Raw genomic sequence first — 14,338 nt, 5'->3', positions numbered from 1 at the left:
TGTCAGATCAGAACTGTTGTCCTCTTGGTTTGGGATGTGATGCTCCTGCACATGCACTGGAGAACTACATTGCCTTTTTCTACTGCTGTGTTGTATTACAAGATCTCATTCAGTTTGTTAGCCGTCTGATTGTCTGGTCTCTTTTTTAGTACTCCTGATCAAGCATCTGTATCAGTCATTGATTAACAGTCCATATTTACAAATCTAATGTGAGAACATTTTCCCGTTTCTCTACTGACGATCAGAGCATTGAAAAAGGACTTGGCATCTCTTAATATTTTAACTGTAGAATGGACATGCTCTTGTGTCAAAACTTAGACCATTTACATCGTAAGGTCCTGTTTCCACAAAGACACATGCACAAACTTGCATTTAATCCAAGTGAATAGAGAAAATGGTGTATAGTGATACATCTGCAAAGATAGCTAAGCTACTTGCTCATTTTTAATGCTGAGAATTTTCGCCTCTGAAAATAGCATGACTCTTTGCATCTTTGCATGTTTCAGATTAAGTGAATAATTTATTTAAACTTGTTGAATTCAGTGGCACTACTTAAGTACATGAGTTTTTGTGGTATCATGGAATAGGGAAGTCAATGGAAAAGGCTCTCATTGACTTCCATAGGCTTTGGATCAAACCCTAACCCCCAGTGCAAGAGAAGAATTTAACTTTCAGCACCATAATTCTTTCTCTGTCTCCCTTGTTAATGTTTAACTGAATGAATGTGATTATTTTACAGAATGCCTATCTATGCTTTCTAACTTTTTGTGCTGACCAGAAGTTTTAAAATAAAACTTGACTAATAGTTGTTGGCATTAAAGTTTAATGCATTTTAATCTAGAGGCTAAAGTCTATAAGATCAAAGATATTGAATCTTGAAATCCCTACCAAAATGGATCATAAACTGTAATACACTCCTTAATGACCTGTGCTCTATAACAGATTGATTTCAAAAACAACTGAAAACTCTTCGGGACCGTCACATAATTTTGCACATCGCTAAGAAATTTACATGCTGTTCTAATTAAAGTTGACATAAAGTCACTACTACTTTTGCTTTTTTCATTACAATTGAGATGAGAACTACCCAATAGATTTAGACAATAGATTATAAATTATTTAATTAATCTGAAATATAGGGTCAGAGTACTACTATTTCTACAGACACATCATAATCAAGAATTCATAAAAAATGTAAAGTATATTTACCAGGGCCTGCTGTCCTTGTAGACATACCATTATATCTACTTTCTATCAGACAACAAAGACCAATGCTAATAGATTAATTTGGATATTTATAGACCGTTTATTTAGGTTCTTCAGTCATCTAGATTTGAGTCCCCTTATTAAAAGAAAATTTCTTTCCTTTACATGCCCTACATTGCTAGAAAATTTCATTTCTTGCAGTTGACTTGCCAGAGAAAAATACCTTATGTACGGTAAATCAGTAATAGATGCCAAGGTTATTGCTGTTCTTGCATTAAAACTACATCCTTTTTATAGCCTGCTTACTCACTACAATTATTATTGTGCTTATTTTGTTTTGATGCGTATTTTGCAGTCTCTTGTTGCAAAGATTAATATTTTTATTGTGCTTTCTAACTAGATCTTTGATTTATTTGAAGGAATAAATTAATGTGATAGAAAAACATAACCTCCACCCACACATCGTAGTTAGTAGTGGCTGAATATCCTTGACCTTTGTAATGTTGAACTGTTTTTTATTACAGGATGGATCTGAATATCGAAACTTCCATTAAGCTAAACAAATAGATAAAGGCTGTAAACACCAGGGAGAAAGAGAGGAATAGTCTCAGGTGGTTCAAGGGCAAGGATAAAAGGAGCTATTGAATGAAACTGATTAAAGGAAGATTTTGGCTAAAAATCAGGAAACCTTTCCAACTGTGGGATAACCACCAATTCTTACCTCCCTCCCTTTACAGTACCCGTGTAACTTCACAGACTTTTGGGATCCCATGACTTGTATGGTTGGCAGCACAATTGCATACCAAGCTATGAATCAGTTTGTTGGTTGTTTATATTGAAACCTACAGTTTTATCATTAATTAATGATTGTAAAGTGCCTTGAGATCCTAATATGAAATGCACCGAGTGCTAAATAGGCAATATTATAATAGCCTATATTTTCATAATTCAGTATTATTTTGTTAGAGGCCTATGTGGGAAAGAAGGCTTGTTTGTTGCCTATAAATTCTTAGAGTTCAACGATTCTCAGCATTTAATGACCACCTATTATTTTGTCTGTTAGCTGCTTGAGTAATTGGGGATATTAGCCTGTTAACTTGTATTGTTTTCAACAATTCATTGTGTACTTTTTTTACAGTAGTAAATAAACATGTTCTTGGTTCACAGAACAAAAGCATAGTGTTCTATAACTATTTACAGATATGTCTACTACAGCACGTTAATATTTCTTCTGATTACTTCATTTTACCATGAACCTACCATAAGTATTTAGGAATCTAATATAAACTGAGATTTAAAAAAAAAAATATCAGTTGACATATTTTTGTTTTAAGGTGCAGATCAAAGGGCGGATTTATACTTGGAAGGAAAAGACCAATTGGGAGGCTGGTTTCAGTCCTCTCTCTTAACTAGTGTGGCAACAAGAAAAAAAGCTCCTTATAAGTAAGTGCTTGGTCTGCATAAACGTGACCATTTATTGAGCTTTTATATAATGGGAGTATGGTCATTTGAATAGAGAATATGAACAACCCTTTCTCCACAGAAACTAAAGAAAGCCATTATTGAATCTTCAGGTGACAGTTATACACTTTTTATTCTAAAGGTTTCCTCAAAGGTTTATATCACAGTATATTTTATCTTCTGTTGAACTTGTTTTTCCCACTCTGAGTTTAAATGGATGCTTTCCTTCATTGTTCCCACAGCTTTCTGTGTTCATCTATCTCATTCATTCAGGTTATACCTCATCGTGTGTTCAGGTGTCACCAGTTACCCTTGGCATCACCCATTCTTGCCACCCCCTTACGCTGCCAAGATCAGTGTCTTACCTTAATATGGGACATATTATGGCAGCTCACACTGACTGTAAATTGAACAGTAGGGGGTGGTGACTAAGTAGTGTGTCCCTGTGGTTTTTGAACCTTGAATTTAACATGAGTGGCAAAGCTGTTACCTAACGGTAAAAATTAGGGCTGTCAAACGATTTAAAAAATCTCGATTAATTGCTGTTTTAATTGCACTGTTAAACAATAATAGAATAGCATTTATTATAAATATTTTTGGATGTTTTCTACATTTTCAAATATGTTGATTTCATTTACAACACAGAATACAAAGTGTACAGTGCTCACTTTATATTAATTTTTTATTACAAATATTTGGACTGTAAAAAAAGATAAACAAAATAAATAGTATTTCTCAGTTCACCTCATACAGGTACTGTAGTGCAATCTCTTTATCGTGAAAGTGCAACTTACAAATATCAAATTTTTTTTTTAAATAACTGCACTCAAAAATAAAGCAATGTAAAACTTCAGCACCTACAAGTCCACTCAGTCCTATTTCTTGTTCAGCCAGTCGCGAAGACAAACAAGTTTGTTTACATTGACAGGAGATAATCCTGCCCACTTCTTATTTATAATGTCACCTGAAAGTGAGAACAGGCATTTGCATGGCACTGTTGTAGCTGGCATTGCAAGGTATTTACATGCCAGATATTCTAAACATTTGTATGCCCCTTCGTGCTTTGACCACCATTGCCGAGGACATGCGTCCATGCTCGATGACGATCTAAAGCAATGTGGACCGACGTGTTCATTTTCATCATCTGAGTCAGATGCCACCAGCAGAAGGTTGATTTTCTTTTATGGTGGTTCGGGTTCTATAGTTTCCACATCAGAGTGTTGCTCTTTTAAGACTTCTGAAAGCATGCTCCACACCTTATCCCTCTCAGATTATGGAAGGCACTTCAGATTCTTACACCTTGGGTCTAGTGCCGTAGCTGTCTTTAGAAATCTCACATTTGAACCTTATTTGTGTTTTGTCAGATCTGCAGTGAAAGTGTTCTTAAATCAAACAACGTGCTGAGTCAGCATCCGAGACGGCTATAACATGAAATATATGGTAGAATGGAGGTAAAATCACAGAGCAGGAGACGTACAATTCTCCCCCAAGGAGTCCAGTCACAAATTTCATTAAATGTTTTAAATGAGTGTTATCTGCATGGAAGCGTGTCCTCTGGAATGGCTGAAGCAGCATACAAATGTTCAGCATATCTGGCACGTAAATACCTTTCAACACTGGCTACAAAAGTGCCATGTGAACACCTGTTCTCACTTTCAGGTGACATAAATAAGAAGCAGAAGCATTATCTCCTGTCAATGTAAACAAACTTGTTTGTCTTAGCGATTGGCTGAACAAGAAGTAGGACCGAGTGGACTTATAGGCGCTGAAGTTTTACATTGTTGTTTTTGAATGCAGTTATGTTAAAAAATAAATAAATAACAATTCAACATTTGTAAGTTTCACTTTCACGTTAAAGAGATTGCACTACAGTACTTGTATGAGGTGAATTGAGAAATACTATTTCTTTTTTCTTTTTTTCAGTCCAAATATTTGTAATAAAAAGTTAATATAAAGTGAGCACTGAACACTTTGTATTCTGTTGTAATTGAAATCAGTATATTTGACAATGTAGAAAAAAATTCAAAAATACTTATGATAAATTGAAATTGGTAATCTGTTGATGTTTAACGGTGTGATTAAAACTGCAATTAATCACGATTAATTTTTTTGAGTTTGGGTTAATCTCTTCAGTTAACTGCGATTAATTGACAGCCCTAGTAAAAAGTGGTCAAATAACTTAAGCTTTCATTTAAAACAATGTTTTTAGCCCCTCTGGTTGCAAAGAGAACAGTGAATAGAGGCAGTAATTTGAGTTATTGAATTGATTGCATTGGGAAATATTCAGTTTATTGAATGTTACTTTTTCAGTAAGGAAGTATACATAATGCTACTTGGATTTTTATAAACAACTTAAATGAGCAAATTCGTATGCATGGAATATAAATGACTATTTTGGTCATATGGAAAAAAAGTTATAAAACATATATTGCGCATGTGCATGTGTTCCGTTTTATTTATTTGTGTGTGTGTATGTGTGTAGATAGATATAGATAGATATAAAATACATATCTATAGATATAATCTGGGAAAACTGCGACTGACTTCAGTGAAACCAAGATTTCACCCTTAGTCTGTTAGATTTAGTCCAGTGGTGGACATCCTGTGGCTCACAGCCGCACACGGCCTGTCAGAGTAATCCACTGGTGGGCCGCCAGTTTGTTTACATTTGCACAGCTGCCCACAGCTCCCAGTGGCCGTGGTTCGCCGTTCCTGGCCAATGGGAACTGCGGGAAGTGGTGCGGGCTGCAGGGATGTGATGGCCGCCACTTCCTGCAGCTCCCATTGGCCGGGAACCACTGGGAGCTGCGGGCGGCGGTGCAAATGTAAACAAACTGTCTGGCGGCCCACCAGCGGATTACCCTGACCGGCCACAGGTTGCCCATCACTGATTTAGTCTATTAAAATCAGTGGTTTTGTACAATTAGGGAGACTGTTGGAGATCATGTTTCTGCTCTTTTATAGAAATAAGTTTCAATACTCAATAGATTTCATTTTGGATTGAAGATTTTTTTGATTTGAGTTTACTTCTGGAAAGATAAGACTGCCACACTAAAAAGATACAAATCCTAAGGCTTAATTTATTTTTAAGTAATATTGACCTGTTTGGGTTTTGTTTGGTTTTCCTTAGAACTCTAGTAGTTCATGGATTTACTCTTGGTGAAAAAGGAGAGAAGATGTCTAAATCTATTGGCAACGTGGTTGATCCTGACATAGTAATCAATGGAGGCCAAGTAAGAAACGATATACATTGTGTCATGGCATTTCTAGTTGAATTTTTTTCGTGACCCAGAATTGCAGTCACGTTGTTGTGTAACATTTCCCTGTGCAACTGCTTTATGGCAGAATATTGGGAAAGCTGCTGTATAATAAAGTTGGATATATTGAACTCTGTTGAGCTGAAATTAATACCTTGAATTGTTTCTCAACTTTGAAGTGTTCAAGCTTCAATACATTTTAAGATTAATTCTATTGAATATGACTATTCTGTGGTGATAGGGAATGGAGAGGGGCTATAACAATATTGATGATACAGTTCAGTTCTAAGCTCTTGAGAGATGTTAGTCTAAGATTGTTTTTTGTTTTTGTTTTTTTTAAAGAAGCTGAACTGGATGTGTACTGCAGAGAGATGTCTTTGCAGTACAACAGTCATGGCAGCATTTGCATACTAATAGGCATATAGTGTGAGGCCACTGACTGGACTTCTTGATCTGGAAACTTTTCGTTTCATTCTACATTCAGAGAGGTTATACTGAAAATAAATCCTCTGAAACACTGAGTTTTGCTAGTCCTTGCTTTTACTGGTGATCCTTTTTGGGGGTCTCTTCAGAATTATGTGAAACTTTGGCTTAGAATGACAGATCCTTGGTAGGCTTTACTGACATGATTTGATAAACATTTTTCTCTTTTTGTGTCAAAAAATCAAGGGGGGGGGAATGATCTTCCAACTTCAAAGAGAATGTGGTATAGAGTCTGAAGCTAAAAATCATTTAAAGGCATTAATATTTATACTGTATCTTCTGTTTTATTAGTTAAAACCATGCCGTTTTTCTAGACATCAAATATATTGGAGGAATCCATACAGCAGGTGGCAGTGGGGAGTTGTTCTTTGATGTGTGTTCAGGATAGAGCCACAAAGTAATCGTTTTCTAACTAGATATCAAATTGGTTGGGAAACAAGTGAATTAATGTGGCTTTCTAAATAATGTAATATGGTAAAGCCGCTCTTCAGCTATTTATTAGGTTGTGTGGTGATCAATAGGCACTTCCTTATACTGAAGAAAGGAAATAATTAAAATCACAGTACAGCTGTGACGCTAGCTTTAAGTCTGGGACCATTTCTCACTCCATGGGAGACCTGCTGGAGGGGCATGGCTAGCAATGCATCAGTTGCGGTGGTGCCATCAGTTGACAGAGTGGCAGGGGATTCAGTACATAAGCAAGTGGAGAGTTTGAGCCCCATCTCTGTTAAATTAATTTTTAGAAAAGCCTTTCTACGCTTGTACACTGGTTCTCTGTTCACCCTGATTGTCAGATGGTATGGGGAGGGAAGAGAAAATTTCTCTCTTTCACTACCCACTCCAAATGCATGGGGCTAAGATTTGGGGGGGTTAGATAGGGTGGTATACCCACTCAGTATGATTCCAGAAGGAGGAGGCCTGGATTAGCTGTTGCTGAAGCTAGCTCTGTGCCTCCAATAGATTTTGTAAGGAGAGGTTGAGTGAGGCTGTAACTGCTGTGAGCTTGTATTACAGTACTACTATATCAACAGATATAGTAAAAACAAAGGATGGGTATCTAAATTCCAGAGTGTACATTTTAGTTAGAATTATTTGTAGACAGACTTTTTGGGCACAAATACAAACATGATGTTGTTGACCCTGGAATCTTACTGCCTTGGTTTTAAAATGTGTTTGCAGTCTCTTAAATTGCAAATAAGCAGCATTGAAAAGAGCTTTGCGTTTTTGTCGATGAACAGGACCACAGTAAGGAGCCTCCGTATGGCGCTGATGTCCTTCGCTGGTGGGTGGCAGAATCAAATGTTTTTACTGAGGTGCTGATTGGACCAGCTGTACTTAGTGCTGCAAAAGATGATATAAACAAGGTGAGAAGTGAATATAATGCATTTGATTTTAAGAGAACACATCCTCTTCACCTTTGGTTTTATATTTACAGAGTAGAATCCATTGTGAAACCAAAGATGACCGCTAACTTTGAAATTTGTCACAATGGAGTGCATTTGAGCTTTTCTTTTAGCTGAAAATGAAGGGTGTTTTTTCCCAAGCACATAATTATTATTGCTCTCTTTTGTGATGTGCTGGTCAAGTAGTAATATATTTTAGGGAAAATAAAAATGTGTTCTTTAGCTTGCCTGCCTTTAGCTACTGTTGTTTGTATATAACCTGTTTATTCACAACTCTTCTGTTATGATCCTTCTGGTACAGGTACTGTATTTTGTAATGATTTGGAATCAATTAGAAAAATGGTTGCACTTTTTATTTAAAATTAAATTGACAGAATGGAAATGTCTTGTGTGTCTTGTTTGTTCTTCATTCTGATTAAAACTGTTTCATTTAATACTTCTGAATGGTTTATTGCTAGCTTCGGAATACGCTACGCTTTATGTTGGGAAACATGGCTGACTTCAATCCAGAAACTGACTCCATCCCCAGTTCAGAGATGTATGTAATAGACCAGTACATGCTACACTTACTACAGGATTATGCTAAGAAGGTGAGGGTGAATTATGTTAATCTACTGTGTACTGGTGGGTTGTTAGTGATTAATTTAAATTTGGACTATCATGTCTCTGGGGAAAATGCTTCTAAGTGTGTTTGCATTATTTTGAAGAAAAAACTTAAACAGTGAGCTTTTCCAATAATGGAGCAAAATGAAGATCTACCTTAAATTTGTGATAAGGAAATAACTGTAGCATACTGTATATAAAAACTGAATTCTTTCCATTATAAATACCAGTTTTTGGCAAGAAGAAACCTCACTCTAGACTGCACTTGGCATGCATCTGTATTATATAGCACACAGAGATAGCTCGTAAAAATGTTTTCATCGTTTGAATGTAGAAGAGCTTTAATCTTCATGTAGCCTTATAGCCTATTTTGAAAAACTAAAGGCTAAATTTGCTCTCTGACACATGCATGCAACTTCCACTAAAGTCAATGAGAGTAAAGGCTATGTAGCTGAGGGCACAATGGGACCCTTGAGGTGATCACTAATGTGGCCTGCCTCTCTTCTGGGCAACTTATGGCTTTTTGATAGGTTTAAAAAACTTCAATACGAGTCCTAAATGCTCATGTTAAATTTTGCTTGTTTGAACCTGCCTTCAGAGGCCTCAAATTGGTCCAATTAGAGGAGGGTATACAGCTACCTCTAATACTTTTTTTTTGGGTCAATATATTTGAGTGCAAGTGAGAGCACTTTTAGTGTATGTGACCTGTGTAGCTAACATTTCCTCTTGACACTCCAGATGCTGCGTTTATGTTCAAGATTGGAGTAGCTATCGCAGAATCACTTGGCTTTCAGTCACCTAGGAAAATTTGGAGGTTATGAAATGTTCACTTTATAAATATGAATCAAATGCAAGTTTTTTGTTCAAAATCTTGAGACAAATTGTTTAGATGTTTTTTATTTTAATTAGCAAAGATGCTTCGGCAATGTACAAGTGGTGAGAGGGTGGACATATCTTCGCAGAGCTGGTTAGATGAACCAGGTTGAATTTCAGCAAGTTCAGGACCTAGCTTACCAAACATATCTAGGATAATTGAGCCAAAAATGCATTCTGCAGACTCGAGTTATGAAAGAAATCGGAAGGCTGTCTCCTAAAACTTGCTAAGCAGAGAGGGGAGTACTGGAAATACCTGGTAGAACAGTAATTGCTATACCTAGCATACTTTTTGGATTTCTCTTCCCTTAATCTTTTTTACCAGATATGCTAGCATGGCAACAGGATTTCTTTAGATCTTATTTCTCTTTGCCATCCCTTAGAGAGGGATGTTTGATTCTGTGTTTTCGAATGGTTTCTCTATTCCCGTTGTCACAAACTCAGTGTCTAATTCATATGAATGATGAATTATCAGGCTTTTTCCTTTGAAGAGCCCAGAAAGATGTTCTCCCAGGCTCCTTACCTTTCTCATACTCTGCACTTTCCCTGTTCCTCTACTTTCTTCAAAAGAAAACGTTCCCAGGCTCATCATGACTTGCATTTCCATCCAGTGTGATAGTAATTGAATGTGCTGCTGTCATCTCTCTCCTCGCACTGTTCCCCAGGTTACAGAAGCGTATAAGGAATACGATTATGGCAAAGTTATTCGTTTGTTGCAAGCATTCCACACTAGAGATTTGTCCAACTTTTACTTCAGCATAATCAAAGACAGGTAGGCATTCATTCCTGCCTTCACTAAGGCAACTTCTTACTTTTATTATGTTTTTAAGGGACCTGGTTTGAGACTGGCTGTGAAACTCTCATAAAGAAGATAATATAAATAGTGATTGAAGTATATCTCCTTTCCATGCTACCCTGAAAACAAATACTTGTGGCAAAACAGAATTTATTTTTAATGAATTTTAGTTAGCAGCTAGAGGGTGATTTATAGTATCCAGTAGCACTGAACCCCTCTTCAAGATCTGTATTTCAGCAATTCCTGTTTTCTTTCAAATGTAACTGGAAGGGATACCAGATAGTATAGATTTAGCCCCAAAAGGCCTTTTGTGTTACTGGCTCTTAATTGAATTGCTTAGTTTTTCTAGAGGGGATACACATCTCATTCTTTGCTAATACTCTCGTTAATTGGAGAACTTATGGGTTCAGAAGTAGACCTAACAGGCTTTGTAAAGAAAGCTGTTGGAGTGCAAGCTGGTATTTATTATGCAAGAACTGGAAGGTCATAGATTTTCCAGTAGAAGCTTTTGCTGCCTCTATCCCAACTTTTCCAGGACAGAGTATCACATTTCCTGATTCTTCGTCTCAAATTTCTCCAATAAAACTCATCCCTTAAAGGAAATTTCCTTTTTCTTCAAGATGTTTTATGCCAGTCCAGAGGCTGGGTTTGGGTCCTCTCTATTGGGGACCCAAAATACTGAAGCTTTCTGCTGGGTATCATCCCTCCTACACAAAGACTTACTAAAGCCAGTTAAAAATGCAAAGCAGTCACATGAAACCTCTTTAAACAATTACTTGAAACCATAACTGTGGTAAAGGCAGAACCCAGTGTAATCTACATACTGATTTTGAAAAACAAATGATGGCTTAAAGTTAGGCCCTTAAGTCTTGAAACACCTAAATAAGACTGATTTTAGCACAAATCTTTCATCTAGCTGAACTCTCTCTCTCTCTCCTTACTGAAAGCAACTTCACAAACTCTCCCCTCTTGTGAATCACAGGCTTTACTGTGAAGAAGAAGAAGATCCTAAACGTCGTTCATGTCAAACAGCCTTAGCCGAGGCTTTGGATGTAGTGGTGCGATCGTTTGCACCAATCCTTCCTCATCTGGCAGAGGAGGTTTTCCAGGACCTCCCATACAAGAAAGGTAAGGCATATATAACTCTATCACAAAAACCAGACACTAACATTTCAGAGAACTTCTACTAGAACAGTAGCTATGGACAAAAATTTGCATTTGTTTAAAAATCTGTATTTTTCTTAACTTTGCAATCAAAAGGTCATCGTCATTCTTTGTTCAAATAAAAATAAGTATTTAAAGAAATCAGCTGCAGAGCAGCTTTATGAAAAGGGAGCAGTAGACAGCACAAACTCCAATGCATTGAACATGTTTATTTTTGTTTCAAGAGTCGGAGAGTGTTTTCCGTTCTGGCTGGATTAACACAAGCTCCATGTGGAAGAAACCTGGCCTAGAGGAAGTGGTGGAGGCTGCATGTGCGATGAGAGACTCTTTCCTTGGATCCATTGCTGGCAAGAATGCTCTGGAGTATGAAGTCGTCATTGTAATTGACCCTGGGCTGCTCTTTGAGTTAATGGAGGTAAAAACAAAACACATCACCCACCTGTTATCATTCTAGAAAAAATAACTTCTACTAATCTACTTGAGCATTTAGGGCTAGATCTCTGTAGGTAACTTGGAGTCAGGGTTACAGTGCTTAACAATGAGGTGTCCTGAGGTCTAGTGGAATCCACAGCCCCAAGTCAGGAGCCCAGTGCTCTATTCAACACATGGGGAGAGTTGGGTGCCTTAGAAAACAGCAAGACTAGGCTAGCCTTAGGAAATACTAAGGAGAGGGGGTGACCTGAGCCCTGCCCTCAAAGGGAGTAAATGCCAATCACCACTTGGGATTCACAGTTGGTAGCCCTCTCCTGGAGTTAGGCACCTGCGTCAGGTCAACCCTTTCTTGCAAAAAGTGGAGAGGGGTGCCTGCGTTCCCTCCCTGGTTAGTGCATTCACCTAGGATGGGATGGGATACCTCGGTTCAAATCTTCCCTCTGCCTTGGAGTAGTGACGTGAACCCAAGTCTCCCATCTCTCAAGTGAGTGCTCTAATAGCTAGGCTATAACATCTTTTTGCCTCACCCAGTGAATATTCAGGTATTTCACACAAAGTGGAATAGCTTCAACAGAAGAAATTGAGATCCACCTATGCTCCCCTCTAGCTTGGTGGTGAGGGCACTCGCCTGGCACAGGGTGACCTCCTGTTTTGTGCAGGGCCTGATCTGGTAGGCAGCCCTGGAGTTCCTTCTGGATTGGGCCCTGCAGGTACTAGGTTGGGGGACAGCTAGGTTGAGGATTTCTCTGAGACTTGGGTGCCAAACAACTCCGCAGCATTGTGCATGCTACTGACAAGCTTAGGTGGCAGCCAACTGGGGGTTATGATCTAAGTTTTGGGTTTAAGTGCCTAAATCCAGTCCTTGGCAGTCATCTTCTGAAAAATGCTGCAAACACTGACAATGTTCTGCTTAGCTAATCCACATGATTCCTGAGCCAGGGTCAGAATGTGAAAGGGCTATTTTCTGTTCTGAAAACGGACACAGGGTCCAGACTTCCTGATATCTTAAATGATTAGGAGTTTGATGCAGATTTCCCTAGTGGGCTGCAGTTCAGTACTGGATGTGGGAATGACACAGAAGGAATAGACAAGGGATTTTGGACACTTCAGTTTCTTGGTCCTCTGTATGACTGAAATTAATGCCTAGCCTACAGGAAACAAGTTGGTATTGTTTCAGTCCAGTTGCTAATGAATGTGTCCCTAAGAGAAACTACCATGTCTGAAACTCTGATCCTTTAAAATGCAAGGGATTGACTTGTGCTAAGGCCTGAGGCATTTAAGGAAGGTGTATGCTGAAGTTTGAAATTATACTGGTGAGACATCTTTCCAGTGTTGTCAATCTGGTATCAAAACTGAGCATTAAGATCAATCATTCTGAAACCTTGTTTTATGCCCCTAACAGCAGGAGCTGGAAGGTCAGAGTATAGTTGTCATACTGCTGGCAGGACATACTCCAGCAACTGGAGACGCGGCTCAGACAAAAGCTCTTGCTGGCAACATTTGTTGAAATGTCTGGCAGCCAAGTGCACAACTCTAGCCTTTGCCAGTATGAGATCTGGACTTGAATCAGGCAGATTGCAGACACCCATAATAATGTGTGCAAACCCCATGCTGCATTGTAAGGTGTATTTATTGCAAAAGTTTAAGCTATTTAAGTTCAGAAAACTGTTCTTTCCAGACACTGCAGTCTGAAGAGTCTTCCAGTGTATCACAGCTAAATGAAATCATGATGGCTTCACAGACAACTTTACTGTCCGAACTACCTATAGAAATGGCCGCAGAAGAAAACATCATTAAAGGGACCTTTTTGATTAACTTAGAAGGTAAGAAAAGGGGACTAATCAATGCCTGCTTCTATCCAGCAAACATGACTATCTCTTAGATAAGTTTCTAATCTATTACCAAGAGCTGATGCTAAGCAGGATAAGCCCTTTTCTGTGTACTACAGTTTTTCTTGGTCTCTTACTTGCATTTAGGACATTGGTCAAAGGTGGTTCTTGGAGTTTAGCTTTAGTTTATAGAAAGGAATAGAAAAATTAAACCCCCCTAAATGCAGTTAAAGGGAGGCTGCAGTGTTAGCTGTGTTGTCAATGCAACTCTATTCAGTAAAATTTTCTTTGACAGGTGGTGATATTCGTGAAGAGTCATCTTATAAAGTTATAATCCTACCAGCTGCTAAAGCAAAATGCCTTCGTTGTAGGAAGTACACTGCTGATTCTCTACTCTCACTATGTCCACGCTGCACAGAAGTCATTGCTGAAAAATGAAGTGAGCTGGACAATTATTTTGTAGATATTTCCACTTAGACTATAAAATATAAATATAAAAGAAATGCAATGTTTCATTAACCAAATGGAGCCCCTGAGCTAGAAAAGTAACTGCAGAGTTAAAGAAAACTCAGTATATGCTGAAGAAAGCTGTAGCAGTTCATAGCCAATGCATTTTATGCCTTAATCTGAGCAGAACTACAATAGTGGAAAAACCTTTAAAAATGCTTGTTTATATCAACTTTATGCTTAATAAAAGCTGTTCTTCAAAGCGGTGTCCTACTCCTTGAACACAGACTAGTACTACAAGTGGGTCTCAGAATTTAACATGATCTAAGGTAAGTAGAGTCCTTTCTCTGAAACCAGATGCAACTTCTCTTGATGGCTATTGTA

At 38.0% G+C, this 14,338-nt stretch overlaps 1 protein-coding gene across 1 annotated transcript in view; it reads left to right on the top strand.

The window, feature by feature from the left end:
- IARS2 (isoleucyl-tRNA synthetase 2, mitochondrial) overlaps nt 1–14,216 on the top strand; it is a 53,263-nt gene extending 39,047 nt beyond the window's left edge. The window contains 9 exon segments of the mRNA XM_038395327.2: nt 2,541–2,649; nt 5,798–5,900; nt 7,646–7,771; nt 8,269–8,400; nt 9,952–10,058; nt 11,065–11,210; nt 11,471–11,661; nt 13,357–13,501; nt 13,803–14,216. Coding sequence (XP_038251255.1) covers nt 2,541–2,649; nt 5,798–5,900; nt 7,646–7,771; nt 8,269–8,400; nt 9,952–10,058; nt 11,065–11,210; nt 11,471–11,661; nt 13,357–13,501; nt 13,803–13,945 — 1,202 coding nt within the window. The 3' untranslated portion in view covers nt 13,946–14,216.
- The last annotated feature ends 122 nt before the right edge of the window (nt 14,217–14,338 follow it).

Source organism: Dermochelys coriacea, chromosome 3 (genome assembly GCF_009764565.3).
Source record: "Dermochelys coriacea isolate rDerCor1 chromosome 3, rDerCor1.pri.v4, whole genome shotgun sequence".
NCBI lineage: Eukaryota > Metazoa > Chordata > Testudines > Dermochelyidae > Dermochelys > Dermochelys coriacea.
Note: the sequence above shows the minus strand (reverse complement) of the source record. Positions and strands in the feature narration are given on the sequence as shown.